The 22,696-nt window shown below is 26.0% G+C and overlaps 1 protein-coding gene across 1 annotated transcript in view; it reads right to left on the reverse strand.

Annotated features, from left to right (window-relative positions):
* The window catches only part of LOC107438207 (voltage-dependent calcium channel type A subunit alpha-1), a 282,265-nt gene that overhangs the window by 10,621 nt on the left and 248,948 nt on the right, over positions 1 to 22,696 (reverse strand). Inside the window, exons 37-44 of the mRNA XM_043038639.2 lie at positions 17,830 to 17,974; positions 15,800 to 15,927; positions 12,726 to 12,822; positions 12,124 to 12,229; positions 9,521 to 9,625; positions 6,090 to 6,193; positions 4,901 to 4,930; positions 1,654 to 1,805 (exon numbers count right to left, since the gene is read on the reverse strand). Coding sequence (XP_042894573.2) covers positions 1,654 to 1,805; positions 4,901 to 4,930; positions 6,090 to 6,193; positions 9,521 to 9,625; positions 12,124 to 12,229; positions 12,726 to 12,822; positions 15,800 to 15,927; positions 17,830 to 17,974 — 867 coding nt within the window. The remainder of the gene's footprint in view (positions 1 to 1,653; positions 1,806 to 4,900; positions 4,931 to 6,089; positions 6,194 to 9,520; positions 9,626 to 12,123; positions 12,230 to 12,725; positions 12,823 to 15,799; positions 15,928 to 17,829; positions 17,975 to 22,696) is intronic.

The following is a 22,696-nucleotide window of genomic DNA, read 5'->3' on the forward strand; positions in this document are numbered from 1 at the left end:
TTTTATCTAGGTGTCATTTCAAATTCGAAATTTGATGAGTTGAAAATTTTTTAAAGTTAATATTTTAATGGGCAAAATTTTCAAAATCAGTTAAATATAAATTGTCACAATTGGCTATTTACTAAGCACTAATTAACATTCAATTGCTTGCAAAAAAACAATTAGGAAATTTAAATAACATGCAATGATACACTCTAATGTAGCAGTCCTTAAATGGTGTTCCGTGAGTTAGTACTTTTTAAAACCAGTGATCATTTTTGAAACCTTTGATTACATTTAGATCCAACCTATAATTTATTATTTAAGCAATCTTTCAGCTGCTTTTGTGAAATTATTTGAAGTAAGAATGACAATGAAATAAAAATAGCAATTTTAGAAGGAAAATATATTTCTAATAATAATATATTCAACAAATTATAAAAAAAATAAGCATTTATAAAATATTGCATTATTATTTCCTTTTGCGCTGTTAAAATCAAAATAAAATAATAAAATTCTTTAATAAAGAAATGTTTCCCTAATAATCTATTTTTAATCTTTATAGCAGTTTCTTTAGGTTTTTATCTCAAAGCAAACTATAATTCTGCCTATTTTATTCATGTCCAGCATATTTATGTACACCAAAAACAAATTCATAACTAGACTAGATATAGCACAAGGACTGCAAATTTAATTGTTGGATATAAAACCTAATTGAAGATTAATGATGAAAAATCTTCATTCCTCAAATTAAATATTTCAGAAATAGTTTTTTTATACGTTATAACGTTCACAATCAATTTAATTAACTTTATTTATAAAGTAAGGGTTCTATAGAGAAAAAAAATTGGGAATCGCTGCTCTAATGAATTTTGCTTAATGCATTTTACACACCTGCCAACATTGGAGAAATAAAATAATGGAGATTTTACTAGCGACATATTTTAGGCTACGAGTAAAGTTTTGATACATCATGCATAATCATGTAACTCAAAAAGAGAAATAATATAAGCACTTACATTTCGCGAAGTAAAAAATATGTATATAAATCTTAATCTAAAGAAGATTTTTTTAAAAACATTACTTATAATTACTTAAACTATTAGCCCTCAACATATTGCAGTACTGGCAATAGCACTGTCTGTTGAGGAATAAGAGAAGTATTTTTGCCATCAGCGGATATTTTATCGCCAGTTTTTTAAAAAAGTTTTTTCAACAAATATGGAGAAATTGGAGAATATATGGGTAAACAGGAGATAATTTAAGTTTGTATTCTCTAATATTACCGCAAATATTATTTTACTTCTAACACAAAATGATTGCTACATTTTGTCTGAATAAATATTTACANATCAGTGGATATTTTATCGCCAGTTTTTTAAAAAAGTTTTTTCAACAAATATGGAGAAATTGGAGAATATATGGGTAAACAGGAGATAATTTAAGTTTGTATTCTCTAATATTACCGCAAATATTATTTTACTTCTAACACAAAATGATTGCTACATTTTGTCTGAATAAATATTTACAAATGAGCAGCGCTAAATAGTTATGCATTATAATATATATTATCAAAAATAAAATAAAACCGTTTAAACTACACAATATTATTTATAATTAAAATTATTTTTATTAACTTACTTTATAAAATGAAATAAATAAATAAATAATTACCCATGATTTGGTTCAAAAACAGATCCTCTGGGTGAACGAGGCATTTGGTCTTTGTCTTCATCATAATGTTCATCAAGGTTGTGGTTGCCGTGATTGTTCCGAGAGTTCGGGTTACGCGTGACTCCCATCAGGCGCCGAAGAAATGATGGACGCTGGTATGTGCAACATTGATTATAAGTGAGAGACAAACTCTCTCTTATTATCACCAAAGAAAAAACATTTTCGTCCAAAAACGGACATGCATCAAAAGGTCGTTCATGCAATAATACTCGAAACACAACATGTGAAAATTACACCTTATCTAAATTCCAGTTGTGCAATAGTAAATGTGAAAATACAAGCTGAGTCTTTTTTCATGCTCTTAGACATTTAAATAAAGATTCATATTGTGTAGTTTTGAATTGTTAAAAATAGAGGATAATAATTGCTTTTGACTCATAAAATAGTCTTGTCTGTTTATTTAAAATAAATATTTTTTAAAATTATTTTGGGCTTGTAAATTTGGTATCAGCTTCAGAAATGTTATAACAGTGTTTACAAATACAGTACAGAACCCGTTATCCGGAATTCAGAAAACCGGAAAACCAAAAAACCGGAACAAAATTCGATACATTTTCCGGCCATTTAAAAAAAAAATTTTTTTCCTCATAAAATTTTAGGATTTTTCTTTCTTTTTTGAAAGATGTTTACCTTACAATCATTTTGGAAATAATCATTAGTGTATTACTTCAACGTTTTTTCTTCTTTTTAAGATTATTACCAAATAATTTTTTTTTAGTTGGGTTTAACAATAAAAAAAACGTCTTTTTGTAGCGATTCAGAAAACCGGAAAAATCAGTTATCCGGAATAGCGATGGTCCCGATCGTTCCGGATAATCGGTTCCCTACTGTACATGACATCTGTATTTATTTTAAAATTGCATTATCTAACTATAAAGAATGAATGATCTCAAAGAGTAAGTAAAACATGCAGAGTTTTAGAAGGAGCTTATTTATCAATGCTTTTTGTAGATAGGACACAGCATTGTTTCAAACAGACATGCCAAATATTTGCAATACAAAAGTAAATAAAAAGTAAAACATGCAATAATTTGCTTCACTGGCGATTTTATAAAGCTCCCCAAAGTTTTGTATGAATTGAAATAAATTTTAACAATTATTATTGTTTTTAAACATTTTAATATCTTTTGAGGAATTTAGAAATAGATTTTCATGTGTAATAAATAAATGTTTTATCCTACATGCATAGATATATATTGTTTAAGAACTTGTTTTCAAGTAGCCAGATATGAGTTTTCCTCTTGCAGCATTGTTTAAGGGATGGTAAAACTTAAAAAACTCATAGATAGAATATAAGGGAAATAATATTTAAATCTCTATGGCAAAATTAGGTGAAAGTATCAATAAATCCAGCAAGTCTTTCTTGAAAAAGCATTTAAAAATGTAGATTGATTGATATTTCAATTTATATATATTCTGTATTGTGTAAAATTACACTTTTTTTCTACCTATTGCTTGTAAAAAATAAAACTAGAAACAAAAAACTCTATTGTTAAACAATAAAAAAAAAATGTTTCAACTGGAAGCTTTAACAACTTTTTGTTGTTGATGTTTTTCTTGTTTTATTTATATTATCATTTGAACTTTTAATGATGTAACCTTTCAAAGATTAATTTCACTACTTATTATAACTACAAATAAATATTATACTTGATAGAAAATTTGTATTTTCAGATATTAAAAAAATCATATATTTATTATGAGTTGAAGGAAGTGATATCAGATTGTATTTGTAAATTATCAGGATTTGTTGCTGGTATATTGGGGGACAAAGGATAGGAATTATTGGTATTAACACACACTTATAAAAAAAGAATATTATTATAATTATAATGTAATTTATAAGATAATACCAATGAAAAAAAATGGGATTTTGTTTAAGTACCTACATTTTTTTTAAGTTGAGATAAAAAAAAATCTACAAAATTAGGCTTATGTATATTTAGTGCATATAATTTTTTCTAAAATTGCAATAATGTTTAAAATATGAGAAAGTTTTCTCTGATTTCAAATAATGCTCATCTATTAGGAATCTTGAGAAGCATAATAAAATTATAAAGATTGGTTAAATGATAAAAATTCGTAAAAAAACATAAACAAGTTTAATTTTTAATACTTAACTGAAAGTTTTTTAATTGATGCAATACAATTATAGTTTTTTGAATGTTCACACATGGTTTGACTTCCATAATTTATGATTAATATACATTTTATAAAACAAATTACAAAGATAAATGACCATTTTTATATTTAAATAATTTAAAAAATTTTAGTGTAGAGGTCTTCAATATTTTTGTATGTAAGTTCATAGAGCGCATGCTGTTTAACCTAGCGATTATTTTTTAAGAGGAATTTATAATTTTCCATAGCACTTTACTGTAATTTAAAATACTTTGCATTGCGGCAGGCACACAAAAAACAGTTGGAGGGCGACATGCTGCTCACGAGCATAGGGTTGGGACTCGTGATTTTGAATTAATTTTTGTGCCTCTTCTTCCCAAATCTCTTTTCTATTTCTAGTTTTGTTTCAGTACAATGGTAGAGCAAACTATTTTGATGGGATTTATTTACTGCAAAAATAGGAGACAAAAATAACAGCTTCAGTTTAAAAAAGGCTGGATTAAAAAATGATAAAAATAGCAATTTCTAAGTTCAACGAATAAGGAAATTAGTGAACTGCAAAATAAATCTATACCCATTATCCAATGATTATTATCATTAGAAGCTATCTTTTATATTAATTATTATTAGAAAATGATGAAAACCCCCTAATTCTTTTTTAAAGATCTAATTTAAATGTAGTCAAGTTAACAAAAGTTTTAAAAAATTTTCTGTAATTTGTTACGATGAAATGACTTGCCGTACATATTAGTGCAAAGCAGAACCTGAAAATACTATGAACTATTGGTAAACAATTCTATAGATTATTTTATTCAAAAACTACATCATGCATGCTGCCTACAATACGCAGAAGTCTAAATTGATGCAGTCTATGTCTAAATCAGGCCATGGCTTTTATATTCAGAAAAAATGTAAATTGCAGCTTCTCAATATGCAATGAAAGAAATCTAATTCTATGTATATAGCCAGTGAAGCAGAATTAGATCAACGGAGAAAATATTTTGTAAATTTAGTGCAAGAAGATAATAGTGAGAGGAAGAAGAAAGACAGAGAATGTCTACACTACCGCATCAGGAGGAGGCGTAGGTGTCTTTTCCTGAAATAAATAAATATATTGCTTTCACAAACCCCACATATTGTATTTTTTAACTCCAGTCTTTATTAAAAAAATAAACTTTTTCTGTTTTAGAAAGTTTAAAATTTAGAAAATAAATAAGTACTTTTACACTAGCACTAGCTTGAAGCACTCATGTTTTTTAAAAATTAGAAAAGAAACAATCCTAAATTCCTGTAAGTTAGATTTACGCATCCTTATTAAATTTTCTTTCACAAACATCTTCCCATCACTGCTAAAAATATTGTCCGTTTCATAAAAAAAAAAATAGGTTAACAGTATAACAACCTTTCATAAAAAAAACCTAGACTAATAGTAATTTGTTAATGAGGAATGATATAATAAAAAATGCTATTTAGAATTTTGCTATTTACAATGCCTAAAGTATATTTAGAGAGAAATATGTCCTTCCTAAATTCCTGTAAGTTAGATTGGAGATTAAATTAGATTCACACATCCTACTTAATTTTTTTTTTTTACAAACATCTTTCCACTATATTAGTGTTAAAAATATCGTCCGTTTCATAAAAAAAAACTAGGATAACAGCAATAACCTTCATAAAAAAAAACAGACTAATAGTAATTTGTTAATAAGGAATGGTATAATAATTTTTTTTTATTTAGAATCTTATCTGTGATTTGTTTTATGTAAGTACATCAAATTTAAAATTTTTGAATAAAATATGAACAAATCAAAATTGATGTACCTATGGAAAAATAACAGATATTAGTATCCAACAACAACGAAAAATAAATGTTTCCATTAATTAAATTGGACTCGGACTTTTCAGAATATGATACAAGCAATTTTCGAACATAAAATTAAAGTGATAATAAAAAATTGTTATGACTTTACATTTGTTACGTTACATTTGCTATAAACAAACTTCTAGGTTAATTTGTTCTGTATAATTAATTATTCTCTTTAATGAGTATAACGAAGAAATGAGCAGCTGATAAACAAGTAACAGGTATTATTGAAACAAATTTTCGATGAACAATTTCGAAGCACTTTTGAAAATGCAAAAAAAAAAAAAAAAATTGCTTATTTTCAAAATTAGTGATTCATAATTGGAGGCCATGAAGGCATCAAGCAAATTGTCTTGGAATGCATTAGTTTAGAAGGTAAATAACAACTCACTCTAGGTCTTCCCGACAGTTTTCCAAACCGAGAAGTTCGCCAGTTGTCTAATATGAGCAAAGCGCAATAAATCTTTCCAACTGTTACTTTGATACCTTCCAATTCTGGAATCATAAGAAAATAAAGAAGATTAAGCAAATAAAAACAGATGTGAAATTGCACGTGCCATGTAAGCAGTTTATAAATACTTCGTAATAATAACACAAGAGCACTCTGTACCAAAAGTAATATTCAATAATTATTGAAGCAAAAATAGCAGAGCATAATGCATTAATTGTTTGATCATTATGATCAAACAAACTAAGGCAAGTGCAGATTAGCACCTTGCAGTTGAACCTCTCAAATTAACTAGGAATGTTGCCTATTTTGATTACTAAAAATTAAGATAATCGTCAATTCTGATTGTAGTTATGTTCCACGCAATTTTTCTTCAAATAAAGCTGAGTCTTCCACCAATCATATTATAATGGTTTCCCCATGATATCACCTGAATTTCTGCGATTATTTTTAAAAATGCGGCAAAAAAAGTATGTATTTAAATGTTTTTGTTTTAAATTCTGTATGGTTTTAAAGATGCATAAAGATCATGTTATTATTCTTTTTATGATGCTGCATCATGATTCATATTCACATGAATGATGAACTTGATGGATAACATTTTGGATATTGTCACAGCACAAATCTGTGTTATTTTCACACCTATCACGTTTTGTATGATTTTTAAATTATAAACTTTGAACAACTTTAGTATTCAAGGAGATCATGTGAATTTCGAATGATAAAATCCATATTTTGTTTGGATATTATGTAACAGCACAAATATGAGCTATTTTTCAACCTACCATGTTTTGCATGATTTTTAAACAATAAATTCTGAAAAACTTTAGTATTCAAGAAATATTGTGAATATAAGAGATAAAATCCATATTTTGTCTTCCTATTCACAGCATGGCTATTTCTTCATAACTATTTTAGGAATATTTTTCTAAGATGCTTTTTATTTTTGAGAAGAAATACTGGCTTGAATAAGTGTACCAATTAACTCAGTGAAGTCATTTTTTCATTTAAGTTCACTGAAAAGTGGCAGTTCAGTTCATTGGTTCAGTTCACTGAAAAACGGCAAAGCAAAAGTGATTATTAAAATGCATAATAAGCATATTCATTCATACTATAAAAATTTTTAACATTAAAAACAATGAATAAAAATATCTTAAAGGAATGATTAAAAAGCAAATTTCCGTCATAAAAACTTGTTTTTCTTTCTTTCCTTTTTTTTTTTAAATTTGTAGCTAAACAAGTAATTGTGCTTTAATGCAAATGAGTAGGAAAATTTAACATAGTTTTAGTCTGCCAAAACTTTTCAGAGAAATTTTGAGTGAATAATATCAGAAATATTCAATATGTCCACAATAACCCCAATCTCCCATTAGAGTAATATTTTGTAAGACATAATTTTCAGAAGACAAAATTGATACTGTAAAAAATAATTACAAAAAAAAGTACTGAAAAAAATTCAATTCACTTTTGTTTAATGTAATTAAATGAAATTAGTCAGTTAATTATTAAAAATTAACTCATATGAGTATGAAGTTAATGAAAAGGAGCATTTTAAGTTTTTTTAAAAAAATTTTATACTTTTTATGACGATATTATAATATTTAATACATTAATTAATAATTGTATTTTAGAAAATCTTAAATAATCTTGGGAAAAGTTAAAAATACTTATGAAAATGATTCAAAGTTGCATCAAGTTGATTCAAAGTTGCATTTAAAAAAAAAATCCTTAGAATAAAAAGTTATTAGTGTACAAATATAATATTCTTATACAAAAATAGTAATTAATGGAATTGAGGAAATTTTTAGAGTTTCTTAAGAGTTTTTATAATTTAGTTAAAAAATAAGAAATGTGAAAAATCATATTTTGAAACTTCAAACCAATTCTTGTACTTCTTTGAAAGGTAACATTGTTAACATTATAGTCTCAAGTAACTAACTGTTTAGTGCAGGGGTTGCCAAACTTTTTTGATCATCGACCCCTACATAACTTTTCGAAATCTCCATTGACCCCCATAAAAGTAATTTTCTGTTAATTAAAATAAAACTCTATTAGATACTGTGTTTGTACATTTATTTTATGATTTTGAACATTTATTAAAGTAATAGTACATAGTGTAGCAATAGTTTTATGAAAAATATATTAATATGTAAGTAGAAATAATAAGTAAAGTAACTACGGATTTATTGCTTCTTAATCAATGACATGGGTGTGCCTGGTGTTTTTTTTTCTCTGCAAGGTTCGTTATATTGGGTTCAAATTTGGTCAATTTTAATCTTAAATCCCCTCGAAACTCCACNATCATATCCAAAAAGTGTTTTTCCTCTTCTTTTTCATACCTGTTTTTTTCTGTTGCTCCTTTTATGAACTTTTATTCAAATTTGCTCATTAAAATGCACATTGAATGAGTTCTGTAACAAGAAGCCAGCAAAACATGTTTCGACTTGTTATAACACAGTTAAAGCCATTGTTTTAAATAATGAACTAAAAAAGTGGAAAATTCCCCCTCTTTTTTTGTAAACAAACGATTTGAAATTTAGTAATATATTTTATAAATGAAAAGTGTCATTAAAAATTTTATTTGAATTTGATCGAAACATTTATCAAATTTCTGTTTTGTATAATTTGCTTTCAATCTAGCTTTCAAGTTTAAAACATGACAGACGTATTGACTTTACTGAATTATTTCTGAATTATTAAATTATTTCTGAAACGAAGAATGGGAAAATTGCTACAGTCTTTTGGCAGATAATGAGTGATTAATGCATGCAAAATTTCTATTTACTATAAAAAAATAAATAAAATAAAAATAAAAAAAATAAATAAATACATAAATAAAATAAAATAAAAATTCTTGTTAAATCACTGGTTTTAAATGTAAGACTTTTAAACATAATCTATCATCCAAAAATGTTTTACCTTAATATCTAAACCACTGGTGTTATAAATATGTTTCTCATTTGTTATTTAAAGTGATTGTAAAGTTGTGCATTTAAGATATAATTACACTGGGAAAATCCCCCGAAACAATAAAACAAACTCAGCTTAAATTATCAAAAACATCTCATGAGTCAATTTTAAAGTTATAAAACTACAAAAAATAGCCAAAACATTAAAAAGAAACACCTTTTCTCTCCCAAATGGATATGGTAACTTGCCTTTCATGGTATCCCTTCAATCTAATAGTTTCAAGCAAAATACATATCTGTACAGCAAAACAACCAAAATGAGACTCATTTGTTACGGCAAATTTAGGGGATCAAACTTTTAAAAAGTCTAAAATTAGCAATGTTTCATTTTTGTTAAGCCTTATTTTTAACTACATAGGTATAAAAATATCGAAATAGAAACTTATGGATAGTAAACTATTTTACCTTCTTCAGGGGGAAGCAGTTTATGTATAGCTTTCTTTGCTTGCAGAGGCCAAATTTTTCTAATAGTTTCTTTAAGTTCCCTATCAGCTTGGTCCATTTCATCAACTTAAAAAGTAAAATGCTCATTGATTGATAAAATTTAAAAATGTTTCTAAATAACACCAAAAACAGGGATCAGCACAAGATAAGCATGAAATAAGTTAGAAAATCAGAAATTAAACTATGCTATTTTTCATGTAAATAACAAATTTAATTCATAAAGTTTTAAAGATATTCAGATTTCAGAAAGATATAAGGTTAAACTTAATAAATGGTTTTAAAAATATTTATAATTGAAATAATGACTTTACTATAGATTCAAAGTATTTTGAAAAATAAAAACTATTAATATAAATACGCTTTAAAATAGTGTTCAGCGCACACAAAAAAACACACCCGAATAACTTTTGATTTAATTATCGGATCTTCACGTTCTAAAACACAATCATAATTGTTCAAGGGGGTGACCTCAAAGATGTTAAATAATTAGTGCAGACGATATTTTAAGTTACAAAATCAGATACAATTTTTATATATACAAATCTTTTTCTTAGGAGGTATTCAACCAATTTTGCCCAACATTTGTATTTTGCCATGCAAAATTACATTCTTTAAAACGATATAAAAAATTGTATATCTTACAGTTCAAATTTTTTCGACTATTATTAAATAAAATAATAAATATTACCTACAATTTACTTTTTGAATGGAATTACCTTCAGATAAACGAATTTTACAATTGTGTGCAAAAACTTTTAAATTCCTTTAAAAAGTTCATGAGATATAACGAAGTAAGCAACAAAAAAAAAAATTTCAATTAACATTATGAGGCCCAAACTTTGGATTGCTCTTCTGACCAAACTATGGGGACCATATTTCCCTGATTGGGAAAATGTTTTGAGGGTCAGAAATCTGTATCTGTTGAAAAAAATGAGAGAAGTGTGTTTTTGTATCTGATTTCTTAACTTAAAATATCGTCTGCACTTAGCATATTTGAGGTTCCCCCTCAAACTATTAAGATTGATTTCTAGAATGTGAAGATCATATCATAAGATCAAAAGTTATTCAGAGTGTGATCCGTTTTTGTGGTCCATACATTGAATCAAGATTTACATGTAATTAAAAATATATGTTAAAAAAATCCTTACTGAAATATATAAAAAAAAGTATAATGATTCTCAGTGGTAAAGTAACATAAAAATACTGGTTTCTTATTAGTTATTTAGAATTAGAAATTAAAATATAATAAACAAAAGCTAAAAAATGAAAGACGTGAATAATTTGGAATAATGAGAAAAAAATGGCTTCTACACAAAGATATAATGTTATTAATCTTATAAAGATATTCAGTTCATCGTACAAATCTTACAGTGTGTAAAATAAAAAATGAACCACTCTGAATAACTTTTGATCGAATAATGGGATTTTCACATTCTGGAACAAATCTTATAGGTGGTAACCAAAAATATGCTAATTAATTAGTGTAGACGATATTTTAAGTAATGAAATCAGACACAAAAATGTACTACTTTCAGTATTATTCATTATTATCAGTATTTGCAGTTTTGTATTTGTCAGAAACTGCAATCTAGAAAATATGATCCCAATAGTTTGATCAGGAAAGTGGTCCAAAGTTTGGACTCCTCAAAGATAATTTTACTTTTTGGGTATTTCACAATATGTCAAGAACTTTTAAAGCGAAATGAAAAATTTTGCACAAAATTCATATATCCAAAAATAACTTCATGCAAAATATAACTTCTAATAAAAATTTACGATTTTTATTATTTTATTTAATAATAGTTATACTATTTTATTTAATAATAAAAGAATTTTGAATTCATAGGTAAATTTTTTTTACATCATTTTAAAGACTGTAACTTTATATGGTAAACTACAAAATTTGAGTAAAATCGATTGAAAAGTTACCAAGAAATCAAGTTTTGATTAAGTCCTATTCTTTAATATTTGATTTCTCAGGAACTATTTAATCCATTTTGCATTTTGTTATTTAAAATTACATTCTCTAAAATGATGTAAAAAAATAGTTTACCTTAAAATTCAAAATTTTCCGACTATTATTAAATAAAGTAATAAATATTTATTAAAAGTTATATTTTGTATGGAATTATCTTTGGATAAACGAATTTTATAATTTTATGTAAAAAACTTTTCCATTTACTTAAAAAGCTTTTGAGATACTGTAAAATACACAAAGAAGTAAAATAAACAGTAAGGGGTCCAAAACATTGGACTACTCTCCTGATCAAACAATTGAGACCATATTTCTCCGATTGTGGCTACCCCATATATTTAAGGAGTCAGAAATTAAAATTTTAGAGAAAAAAGGTATGTTTATTCAGAGTACGTTTTTGTTTCTGATTTCATAATTTAAAATATCATCTGCACTAATTAGTTAGAATATTTGAGGTTACCCTCTCGAACCATTTAAAGTGAGTCATTCGATTAAAAATTATTTAGTGAGGTCTGTTTTTTTTCTCTTTTGCATGCTCTACAACTAAAAACATAATAAATTATAACCACAAAAAAGTGATAAATCTTACTAGGTCTAATTTTAATACTGAGATTTTCTCTTATCAATGCAAATAAAGTAGTTGTAAAATGAACTTTCAAATCAGGAGTGCAAGGCATATTCATTCGGATGAGTTTCTAAAAAGAGATAAAAAAATGGTTTAGAATTAGTAGCTGTACAATACTTGTAATGTTATAAATTAATTCTTTTTCTATCATGTAAATTTTCTTTGATGAATAAATGAGAAAAATTACTATTATTATCACTACTTTTTTAAATTGAAAAGGAATAACACTAAAGGCAAATAGTTTAAATTCCATAACATATGATAAACAAACATGTGATTGCTGAAAGAATAAATTATCTGAAATTTTTTTTAGTGACTGTTATTTTTATGTATGCATAAAAGAATACATATAGAAAAAAAATTGCATAGTCCTATAAAATTACATATTTTAAAAACTGTGAAATCCACAGCAATAACTAAAAAAAAAATTAATTATAAAACAAAGTGCTTTGATTCTACAGTAAAAATTTAGAGAAATTGATAGTAATAATGAATATCATTATACAAGGGGAAAAAAGTATGTAATAATTGAGGGAGGGGATAGATTAAGAAATACAAGAACTCACTTTATATGCTAAACGATAAGGGCACTTATTTCCAAATCCAAGAGGAGGATCCATGTTGCGTAACATATCATACATTTCAGTGTAATGAATTTGGCCTCTAAAATTGTGATAAGTGTGTAAATAATTAAATTATTAAACGTAAATTCCTATGAAGATAATACTATAATACTATTAATATAATATAACATATATTTAATTGTAACTGATTTAGTATTTTTTGACAATATAGAAATGTCATAAAAAACTTCAGATGCTGCAAAAATAAATTAAAGAAAAGTATTTTATGTTTTAAATTTAAAGAATAAATTTTCACAAAAAAGTTTGCAAAAATATTTTTTACATTACATTACATATTAAATTTTTATATAGATACTTATTCATGCATCTCATAGATAAACAAATGATCACTAAGTTTTAAATAAATTGAGTGCAATTAAATTCTTTTCTTTCATTAAAAAGAAATCTGGATAATTGTTAAGAATAATTATAATAATTGTTGTTCAATTTCTTATTTACAGTGGAACACCAAGTTTCACGATGTCCATTTCGTACATTACCTCGCATTTTACATAATTTTTTTCTGGTTAAAGAACATTGCATTAAAGAACTGCTTAGGTAATCTTTTCTTTTTCTTGATTTCTTTGACTTGCAAGAAGCTTTTAAAGTAAAAATAAATGTTTTGGTAGATCTGAATTTGATTTCTACAGCATTAGACAGAGTCGACTATAAGGCATTACAAATGGATTTAATAATGTACTCTTATAGGTATCCAACAGAAGCATTGGCTCTCCAGAATAAAATTGAGTAGCTGAAGATCTTCCGAAGTCGATGACGTGTATATCGACTGTAACACACATAACCATTACTTTTTAATTCCCTTGAGATCTGATTCAATGTCTGCTGCCAGAGATAGCGATGAAAACAATGAAGACGAGTAAAAAATATCTAAAGATATGTCTACAACCAATCAAGAGCTTCAAAGCATAAAAACTATGAAATAATATTTATTTGCAAATGTAAATTAAAAAGGAAATTTGCAAACAATAGTAAGTATTGAAGGGTATATTATTGAAATTGTATCTAAAAACAAATAAAGATTACACATTATTTTCTAATAGTAATCTTGTAAGTGTCAAATTTTGAAAAATATGCTTAGATTATTATTGTCCTGATTTTACCTTCTTCCACTTCATGCGTTTTTTAAGACTAGTCCAACAGAAAATGCAAAGTCGTGGTTCCACTGTATTAATAATCATTAAATGTTTATTGTAACAAGTATGTATATTTATAACTGGTAAACAACTAAGAGGGGCTAACTGTTTCATAGTAATCAATTTTCACAAAGTTGTTAAACATATTTTACTGTTTGAATTTGAAAAATACTGAAACACAGCAGAGTTCTTAGTTATATTATATATTGTACTCAGTTATTCAGCCCTATCTGAATATGAAACTAAACAAATATAAAGAAATTAGTAATAGCTTTCTTGAAAGTTCTCAATTTTAACATATTTATGATTTTCCAGAACTGGCGGAATTAATAGTGATCAAGTCAGGGTGTATAGCCTGATTTTTCAACAAAAAATAAGTACTACCTTTTAAGTACTTTTTAAGCACTCAAAAAATATTTTNCTTTCTTGAAAGTTCTCAATTTTAACATATTTATGATTTTCCAGAACTGGCGGAATTAATAGTGATCAAGTCAGGGTGTATAGCCAGATTTTTCAACAAAAAATAAGTACTACCTATTAAGTACTTTTTAAGCACTCAAAAAATATTTTTAATCACTTTCCAAAAAAAAAGAGTCATAATTAGGATCTGTACAGCAATAAAAAATATTTTTTTTCTATTGTTAAAAGTTCTTTATTTTATAATCATAAAATCAATAAAATTCAAAAACATTTTCAAAAACTTTACATAATCATGATCAACAACTAGTTTCTGATAAATATTGCAGAGAAAATTGCGAAAATCATGAATTTTTTTTTGTAATTTATGACTACAATCGACATGCCAAAGAAAAAAATCTCTTTGTAAAAGGTAGAAAATTAAGCACTTTTTACAAACCCTGAATAAAAAAAGCACCTTTAAGGACTTTTAAAAAACGTAAATAAAAAATAAGCACCTTTAAGTACTTCTTAACAACGCTACGCATCACGCAAGTGCATCTTACACACTTGTCTTATATATCGTGATTTGCAAATTGTGCGAATGAAAATAGTAATGTTGGTTTGTAAACCCCTAGAATAGGATTAGTTTATGCTTAATTCATATATCAGGTAAAATTCAAGATTTGGGATTTGCTAATCATAGAACTACGTATTGCAAAGTAGCACTGAAAAGCAACCATTTAAAAGTATAATCCACGTGGATCCACTACTTGGATGCAATAACAAACATTTGAACTGTCATATCAAATTTTTTTTTGTGGTACCCAATGGATGCTTATAGCAAGAGATATTTTACTCTTTCGCTTTAATATTGGTTATTGGACTAAACCTGCAAATTATACTTTGACACTTAGAAAACATATCTAATAAAGTGCCTTCAATTTATCCAACATTTTCTATTTTTGACACTCATCTGGTTATGTAAGTTTCAGAAAGTTGAGGTTATATTGTAAAGAGAATTAACAAAAACTGTAGAGAAAAAAAACTGAATACAGTACAGAACCCGTTATCCGGAACCCAGAAAACCGGAAAACCAAAAAACCGGAACGATATTCGATAAATTTTCTCGCCATTTTAAAAAAAAAATTTTTTTTCCTCATAAGATTTTACGATTTTTTTTCTTTTTTTAAAGATGTTTACCTTACCAACATTTTGGAAATAATCATTAGTGTATTACTTCATCATTTTTTTTACTTTTAAGATTATTTCCAATTTTTTTTTTTTTTTTTTAAGTTGTGTTTAACAATAAAAAAAACGGCTTTTTGTAGCGATTCAGAAAACCGGAAAAATCAGTTATCCGGAATAGCGTTGGTCCCGACCGTTCCGGATAATCGGTTCCCTACGTATTACATTTCATTCATTATTTAAATTATGTTCTACACGTAAAAATAGTAAGTTGCTTACGATGCACCAGGATCATATTCTGCCCACATTCTGATGAATTCATCCAAATGATGAGCTCCAAGAATTGATGAATCACGAGTTAAATAATCAAAATTATCCATAATAACAGCTACAAAGAGATTTAACATCTGAAAATAAAAGCAAATATTTTAATTTTTGTCAAAACAATTAGTTTCAAAGCTTTTAACAGTGCTTTATATTTGATGGTTTGACAGTACCTGATAGCCCAATTTTCATGTTTTATTAACTTTCATTATTTTTACTTTAAATGATGCATTAGATAAAAAATTTTCTCAAAACTATTTTAAGTAATTTTAATCATAATTAAACAAAATAGCTTACTCATAATAATAATAATACACTATTCGATAAGTTATATTCATGATAATGATTTGATTTTATCACCATCGTTGAACAGCCGACCCAATTTTTGAGTTTACGACTACCAATGTTCAACTACTTAGCCTAGTTATTTTGAGCCCAAACCAGAAGACAAAGGAACTCTTGAATCAAGTATTGGGAGACATTTGTCTTCATAGTCTTTTTGATAGAACTAACCCACATTTGCATTACATGGACAGGAAAACCACAAAAACCACCCATGGCAAGGGGACTCTAACCCATGATCCATCTACCACTGAAGGTTTTTTCCCTCAGCAATGTGGTCAGTACAGGCAGGAATTCGTATTGGGCAGCCATCAGTGGGAATTGAGCCCTGGTAACTTCAATGTGGGGGGAATCGCTCTATTCTTTGAGTCACCTTCTATCCTTCTTGATAATGGTTGTGATATTCTAGTATACTCAATATTTAATGCAAGACTTAGGATTTATGATATATCGTGAATAGAAATTTTGTTACCATATTCAAAGAGCTTAAATTTTTCACCATGTATCGCCCAGCTTGACTAAATATCACTAATATAACAGTGATTTTATAATGAAAAATAAAAGGAAATCTTAAAATGAACAAATAATACATTACAATAGTTGATACAACTATTCAATCAGAGGCATAGCTAGGGTTTACAGTGTATGAGGACAAATTCAGTTTCTGAATTCCCTTACATTATGGTGTGAAACTTATAAGTATATGATATCATATCTATAAGATCATTTTAAAGTAGTCTCTTTTCGGGATTACTTTAAAATGATTATGTAAAACACACCACACTTAGCATTGGATTGTTAAATTTTACATGGAATAAAATTTAACAGCGTATGTTACTAATGTAGTTTCTATTCCACTTAGATGCTTTGATCACATTTACCGTGTTTCATTGAATGATAGCGGTTATTCTAAAGGCATTTTTCATTCAATATATTGTTAATGGGTTATAAATAATTTAAAAATAAAAAACCTTTGAGTAAAGCAAACTACAATGGCACAGATAGACATCCTGTTCAATTTGACAGTGAATCGGATAAAATTTGAAAAAGTTATGGTGCCCTTAATTTTCAAATTAAACTGGCGATAATAAAAAAAAGAGAAACAGTTTATTCTGGAATTTATGTTTCATAAATTTTGTACCTTCTAAGGCTATGCTGCCTTCTACCACTAGTTTTAATGCTACAGTGGAGCAATATCTTCAATGTACAATAAAATACAGAAAAATTAGCGATGATAAACATTACAGAGATGATGGTATGAAGTAAATAAAACATAAAATTAGATAAGCCCATAAAAAAAGTGGAAATCAAAAGACACAAAATACATCAGATTAAAAAAAAGGAAACTATAGTTGGAAAAAACAGAATTAAGCATTAGATTAAACTTTAAAATTATATCTTTAGAACTATATCATATAAATTATATTCTTAAAGTCATTACTTTATAGTTAAAAAAAAGGCGTGTTTATAACTGGGGTAAGCACGTAAGAAGATTTCCATATAGTTACTATGAAAAATAGTTTCATTGAATAAAGGCATATATTACAAAATTTACTAGTTAAGATGTATTTTTCTGATGTTTGCAATTCTTCCCAAAGATCTAACACTGCAGAAAAGCAAAATTTTAGTGATTTTATACTTACTAAAAAAGAACAGAAGAAGATGAAGCTCACAAAGTATGCATACGCTAAGTTGCTTCCACACTCCGACTTTTCAGCTCGAGGATCACAGTCCGATCCCTTAATACACGAAAGCATTATCTCTTGCCATGATTCACCCGTGGCACATCTGTATCAAATTTATCATTAATTAGAAAGAGTTTTAAACACATTTTAAATCTGAGTGTAGATATGGTTTGCATGTGCAGCTTAGAGCACCTATAATAGGTATTTTTTTAAACGGATATGGTTGAAAAACAATATTATATTATGTTTTCTTTTAAAAAAAAATCAAAAAAAATCAAGGTTTCACCATATCTGCACTCAGTCAAAAATTTCATGCAATAAAAATCAACATGCTGGTCAAGCAAATGTAAATTGCATGCACTAATAAAAATTGTACAAGTGCAACATGCTTATTAAGCATTAAAAATGAATGGGTCAGCGCTAGCCAATTAAGAATCAAAACAAATATTTAGACATAAAACCATACATTAAAGTTTGAATTTTAAATGCAGGAAACCTTTTACATTAATATGAAGAAAAAAAAATTGCATTATTTAGTAAATGTGTTTTAGATTGGGACAATTTCAATGGAATTTATAAATAATGGTGCACATGCTCACAGCATGAATAGTTTATTTATGCTCAAAGGAAAGTGTTTTAAACAAAGAGAGTCAAGCTTTCTTTACATCAAAATAATAGCTAGCAATACTTTCAGTTGTATGAAATCTTTTATTGAAATCTAAGTATAAGTAATCAGTAATTAATTAAAATGAATCTATGAAATTATACTTATGCAACAAATTTTACTTATTATTATAGTACTAATAAAATATATTATTTAAAAGAAAAAATGAATTGAGTGAAAAGGAAGAAATGAAAATTTTTATTCAAAAAAAGAAATAAAATTTCTAATTGTAAATAATTTGCATTGAACACAGTGCATTTAAATTAGGTATGCATGAAATTTTTTAAGTGTACTATTATTTACATAATTATTATTTTATATAGAATTCACGCTAAGACAATGGTCAGCTTTGAATAATTTCATTCTAACAAAAAATATCATGTTAAACAACTTACGAAAAAAGATATGAATATTTTTATGAAAAGATATTGATTTTTAATATAAACAATAAATAGAAAATTTACCCAAAAGAAAGTCTATAACATTTACCTAAGTGTAACTTTGAATAGGACTAAATGCAACTAAGGAACAATGAGAAAACCTAATTAAACAAAGGGAATATCAAAGATTTATTTTGAAGACTGACAACAGATTTTCTATTTTTCCACAATGAGTGATTGCTAGTCAGATTGAGGAAAATATTACTAAGATCAAGATGTACTTTCATTAATGCTCATGAAAAAAGAAGTGAGTTTTAATAAAGTTAACTGTTTTAATGCTTTTTGCATTTGAAAATGAAGAAAAATATCAATATTTTCAAAAGCAAATACCAAGAAAAATGGTGTATCATATAATTACTTTGTTTAGTAGTACTACAAATGAGGACGGGGAAATATTTTAATAATAATATCTAACAGAAATTTCATTGTAATATATCGTCATGTTATGTAATATATATCATTTTTGTATCATTTAAGGAAATGTATGTAGATGTAAATAGATTCTGTGTGCTCTTTAACATTCAGCAGGTTGAGCAGGTTTCAAATTGCTTAACTTTCAAGTTGCAAACTATTGATCAGTTGCTTTTCGAACAATTCAGTTCAGTTTCCCCAAGAAATCATTATTTTCTATTTGGTAAATATTTTTTATAGATATTTAAGGTATTTTTGAATCAAAATTGACTCAGATTAAAACTGTTACAAATAATAATATTCCAGATTCTTATTTTCAGAAAATTAATGTCCTTTCCCCATTGCATTAATTAGATTCTCAATTTCCCAATGCATACTTCATTTAAATTTTTATTTTAATGTTACATAATATTTTCCCACACAAAATAATTATTAAACGTTTGCTATAATAAAATTAATACAGGATATCATAGATATTTAAATCTCTTATTTTTATAAGAGAGAAAGATAAAAAATCTCCACTCACAATTAAAAATTACATTTTTTAACTCTTTAAATATGGCAACAATTTTAATAACTTAGAGTGCACTCCATAGGTTTTGTGTTATAGAATTTTCCCATTAACAGTGTTCTAAAATATGAAGATTTGTATTATTCAACCTGCAATATCTCTTTAAAAGTTTAAGTTTAAATATAATTCTTTATGTTAACATCTTACACAGTTTTTATGTATTAAAATGCTAGCTAGTAAAATATAAGTTAAACAAAAGTTGATAAATTTTTTTTTCTATATTCCCCCCCCTTNATATTCCCCCCCCCCAAAAAAAAAAGTTAAGTAATTTCATATAATCTAAAAATTAACCAACAAAGAATATAAGAGAGCTTTTAAACTCAGTACTTACAGTTTCAATTTTGTACATTATCATTTATTTCAATCCCACTATTAATATAAGTTTATAAAAATACTGAATAATTACAAAACCGAAGAAATTAACAAATTGTAGTATAAGAAAAAAATTACATTTCATTTAAATAAGATCTACATTAATTTTTAATAGTTTTTTTTAAAATAAAAACTCATGATTTATTAATAATAATAAATTAAAATATTCTACCCTGTTCTTCAAACCATCATTATTATAATTTAATAAAATGTTCTCATAAGATAAAAAATTATATTTTCTAAATTTTTCTTTAATGATTTCATAAAACAAAACAAAAACAATTTAAAAATTAGTTTTAAAAATGTGCAATTCCTGTTGGCTTAACATGTTTAAAAAATAAATAAAAGACAATGTGTTAAAAATCTATTTAAAATGGTATATTAAACCTATATTTACAATAATATAATTTTATAATATATAGATAATAGCTAATATGAAAATATGATGAATGGTATTAACAATGCAAAAAAANACAGGTTAGGGTAATATAAATAAATAAATAAATAAATAAATAAATAAATAATTACAAATTGGAAATTGGTAATAATAAAAAATAGTAAAATAAATTTCATTAAAAATATAATAAAATACGACTTATTAATAAAATTTTTAAAATTGTTGTAGTCTTAAATTTATTTAATTGTAGTCTTGCTTGATGCAATTAATTTTAAACTTGATGTAGAATCTTATATTTTTTATTTAATTGAAGTGTTAAATTTTTAGTTAAAAAATTTGTTGCTTACTTATATCTATGAACAGTAAAATATTTTTTAGGAAATGCTAAAATTAAATTAAATTTTTTTTCTCTATATTGCTACTCAAATGCAAATTGCATAATGAACTTAATAATGATTTTAATTCAAATAAATTTTTATCACAAAAAGCAAGTCAAAAGCATTGCTTAGATTTAAATTCATACAATATGGGACAACGTTATAGATTTAGATTTAATAGAACAATTTACCAGTTTAAAAAAAATGTTTGGGAAAAGATAGTCCATGCCAATGCAATGGTTATAAATATTTTATAGCAATTTAATAAATATAGTTATAGAATATAACTCTATAATTATTTCTTAATATTAATTGATATCTAATATTAAGGAAAAGTTAAATTTTAAATAATTATCTCTTCTATTTCTAATAAAATATTATTTGACTCTTTAAACTGATAGCATTGCTAGTATAACCCATAGAATTGTTTCCAAGCAAAATTGTTTGCATTTAGTTAGAGGTTTTTCTGTACAAAATAGTAAATATATTGAAAAATCTCTGAAACTGAATCAAAATTCTTAGTAAAAAAGCAATAATTAGCAAAATTGTGAGTTAAATTTTCTGTCATAGTAACTGAGTATAAAGATATTTCTTTGAAATTCATAGCAGCTATCAAAATTAAATTTTATAAAATGGCAAAATAAGATCCTTGTAACTTTTCACTATTAAAAATGTGTGAAAACTGGAGAAATATAGTAATCATAAACATCTGAAAAATACACGAACAGTGTTACAGTTAATGAATAAAATTCTAGTAGTGGATATAGGTCAATCAATCTCATTCTATTTATTCTGCATTTGAAAATGTTAATGACAAATTCAGTTTTGAAAATCCTCCATTTTAAGCCGTTTCTTCAAACCTTATATAGATTAGTCAATAGAAATTAAAAATAAAAGCTATCAGATTTATATCATGTAAAAAAAGCACAATGAATTTCTGGTGTTGTTTTAGCACCGCAAATTACTATAGTATTTTTAGCATAGAGATTTTAAGGCAGCCTGACCCATATTGCCATAATGAGTCAATGTTAAGGTTAACAATGATATCTTTTAATGCCAGGTGCATGCACACAACATTGAGAAGCATTTATAATGAAAATAGGGCCTTTATGAAACGTGTCAACACATGAAGCGCACATGCATTAATTTGGCGGTTAATCACTTTCATATTAACTTCACAGTATTGGCCAGTGATATTGAAGTCCAAGCATGCTTTTTTTAATTTTGGATAGTGTGCAATTTGCATTGTGATAGCTTATTAAACCTGGAGCATACTACTGCATTGATTGCACTGATCTGGCAACCATGTTTATAAACTTAATTTTTTTCAATAAATAAAAATTTAAAAAAATTTAATAAAAAATTTTAATTAAAATTTTTTTAGCTAAGTAAAAATAACTAAAGCAAACTTACTTTAATATAAAGCTTATTATCTATTTTTTTCTTATTTAATGTATATAAAAAATGTAATTAATTTTTCGTTAACAGAAATAGCAATCTAATATAATAGAGAAATATAATAGTTTCTTAGAAATTATTCTGGCAAAGATTTTTCTACCAGTTAAATAACAATAATATCCGAATTTTTTTTAA

The sequence above is a fragment of the Parasteatoda tepidariorum genome, chromosome 8 (genome assembly GCF_043381705.1).
Source record: "Parasteatoda tepidariorum isolate YZ-2023 chromosome 8, CAS_Ptep_4.0, whole genome shotgun sequence".
NCBI lineage: Eukaryota > Metazoa > Arthropoda > Arachnida > Araneae > Theridiidae > Parasteatoda > Parasteatoda tepidariorum.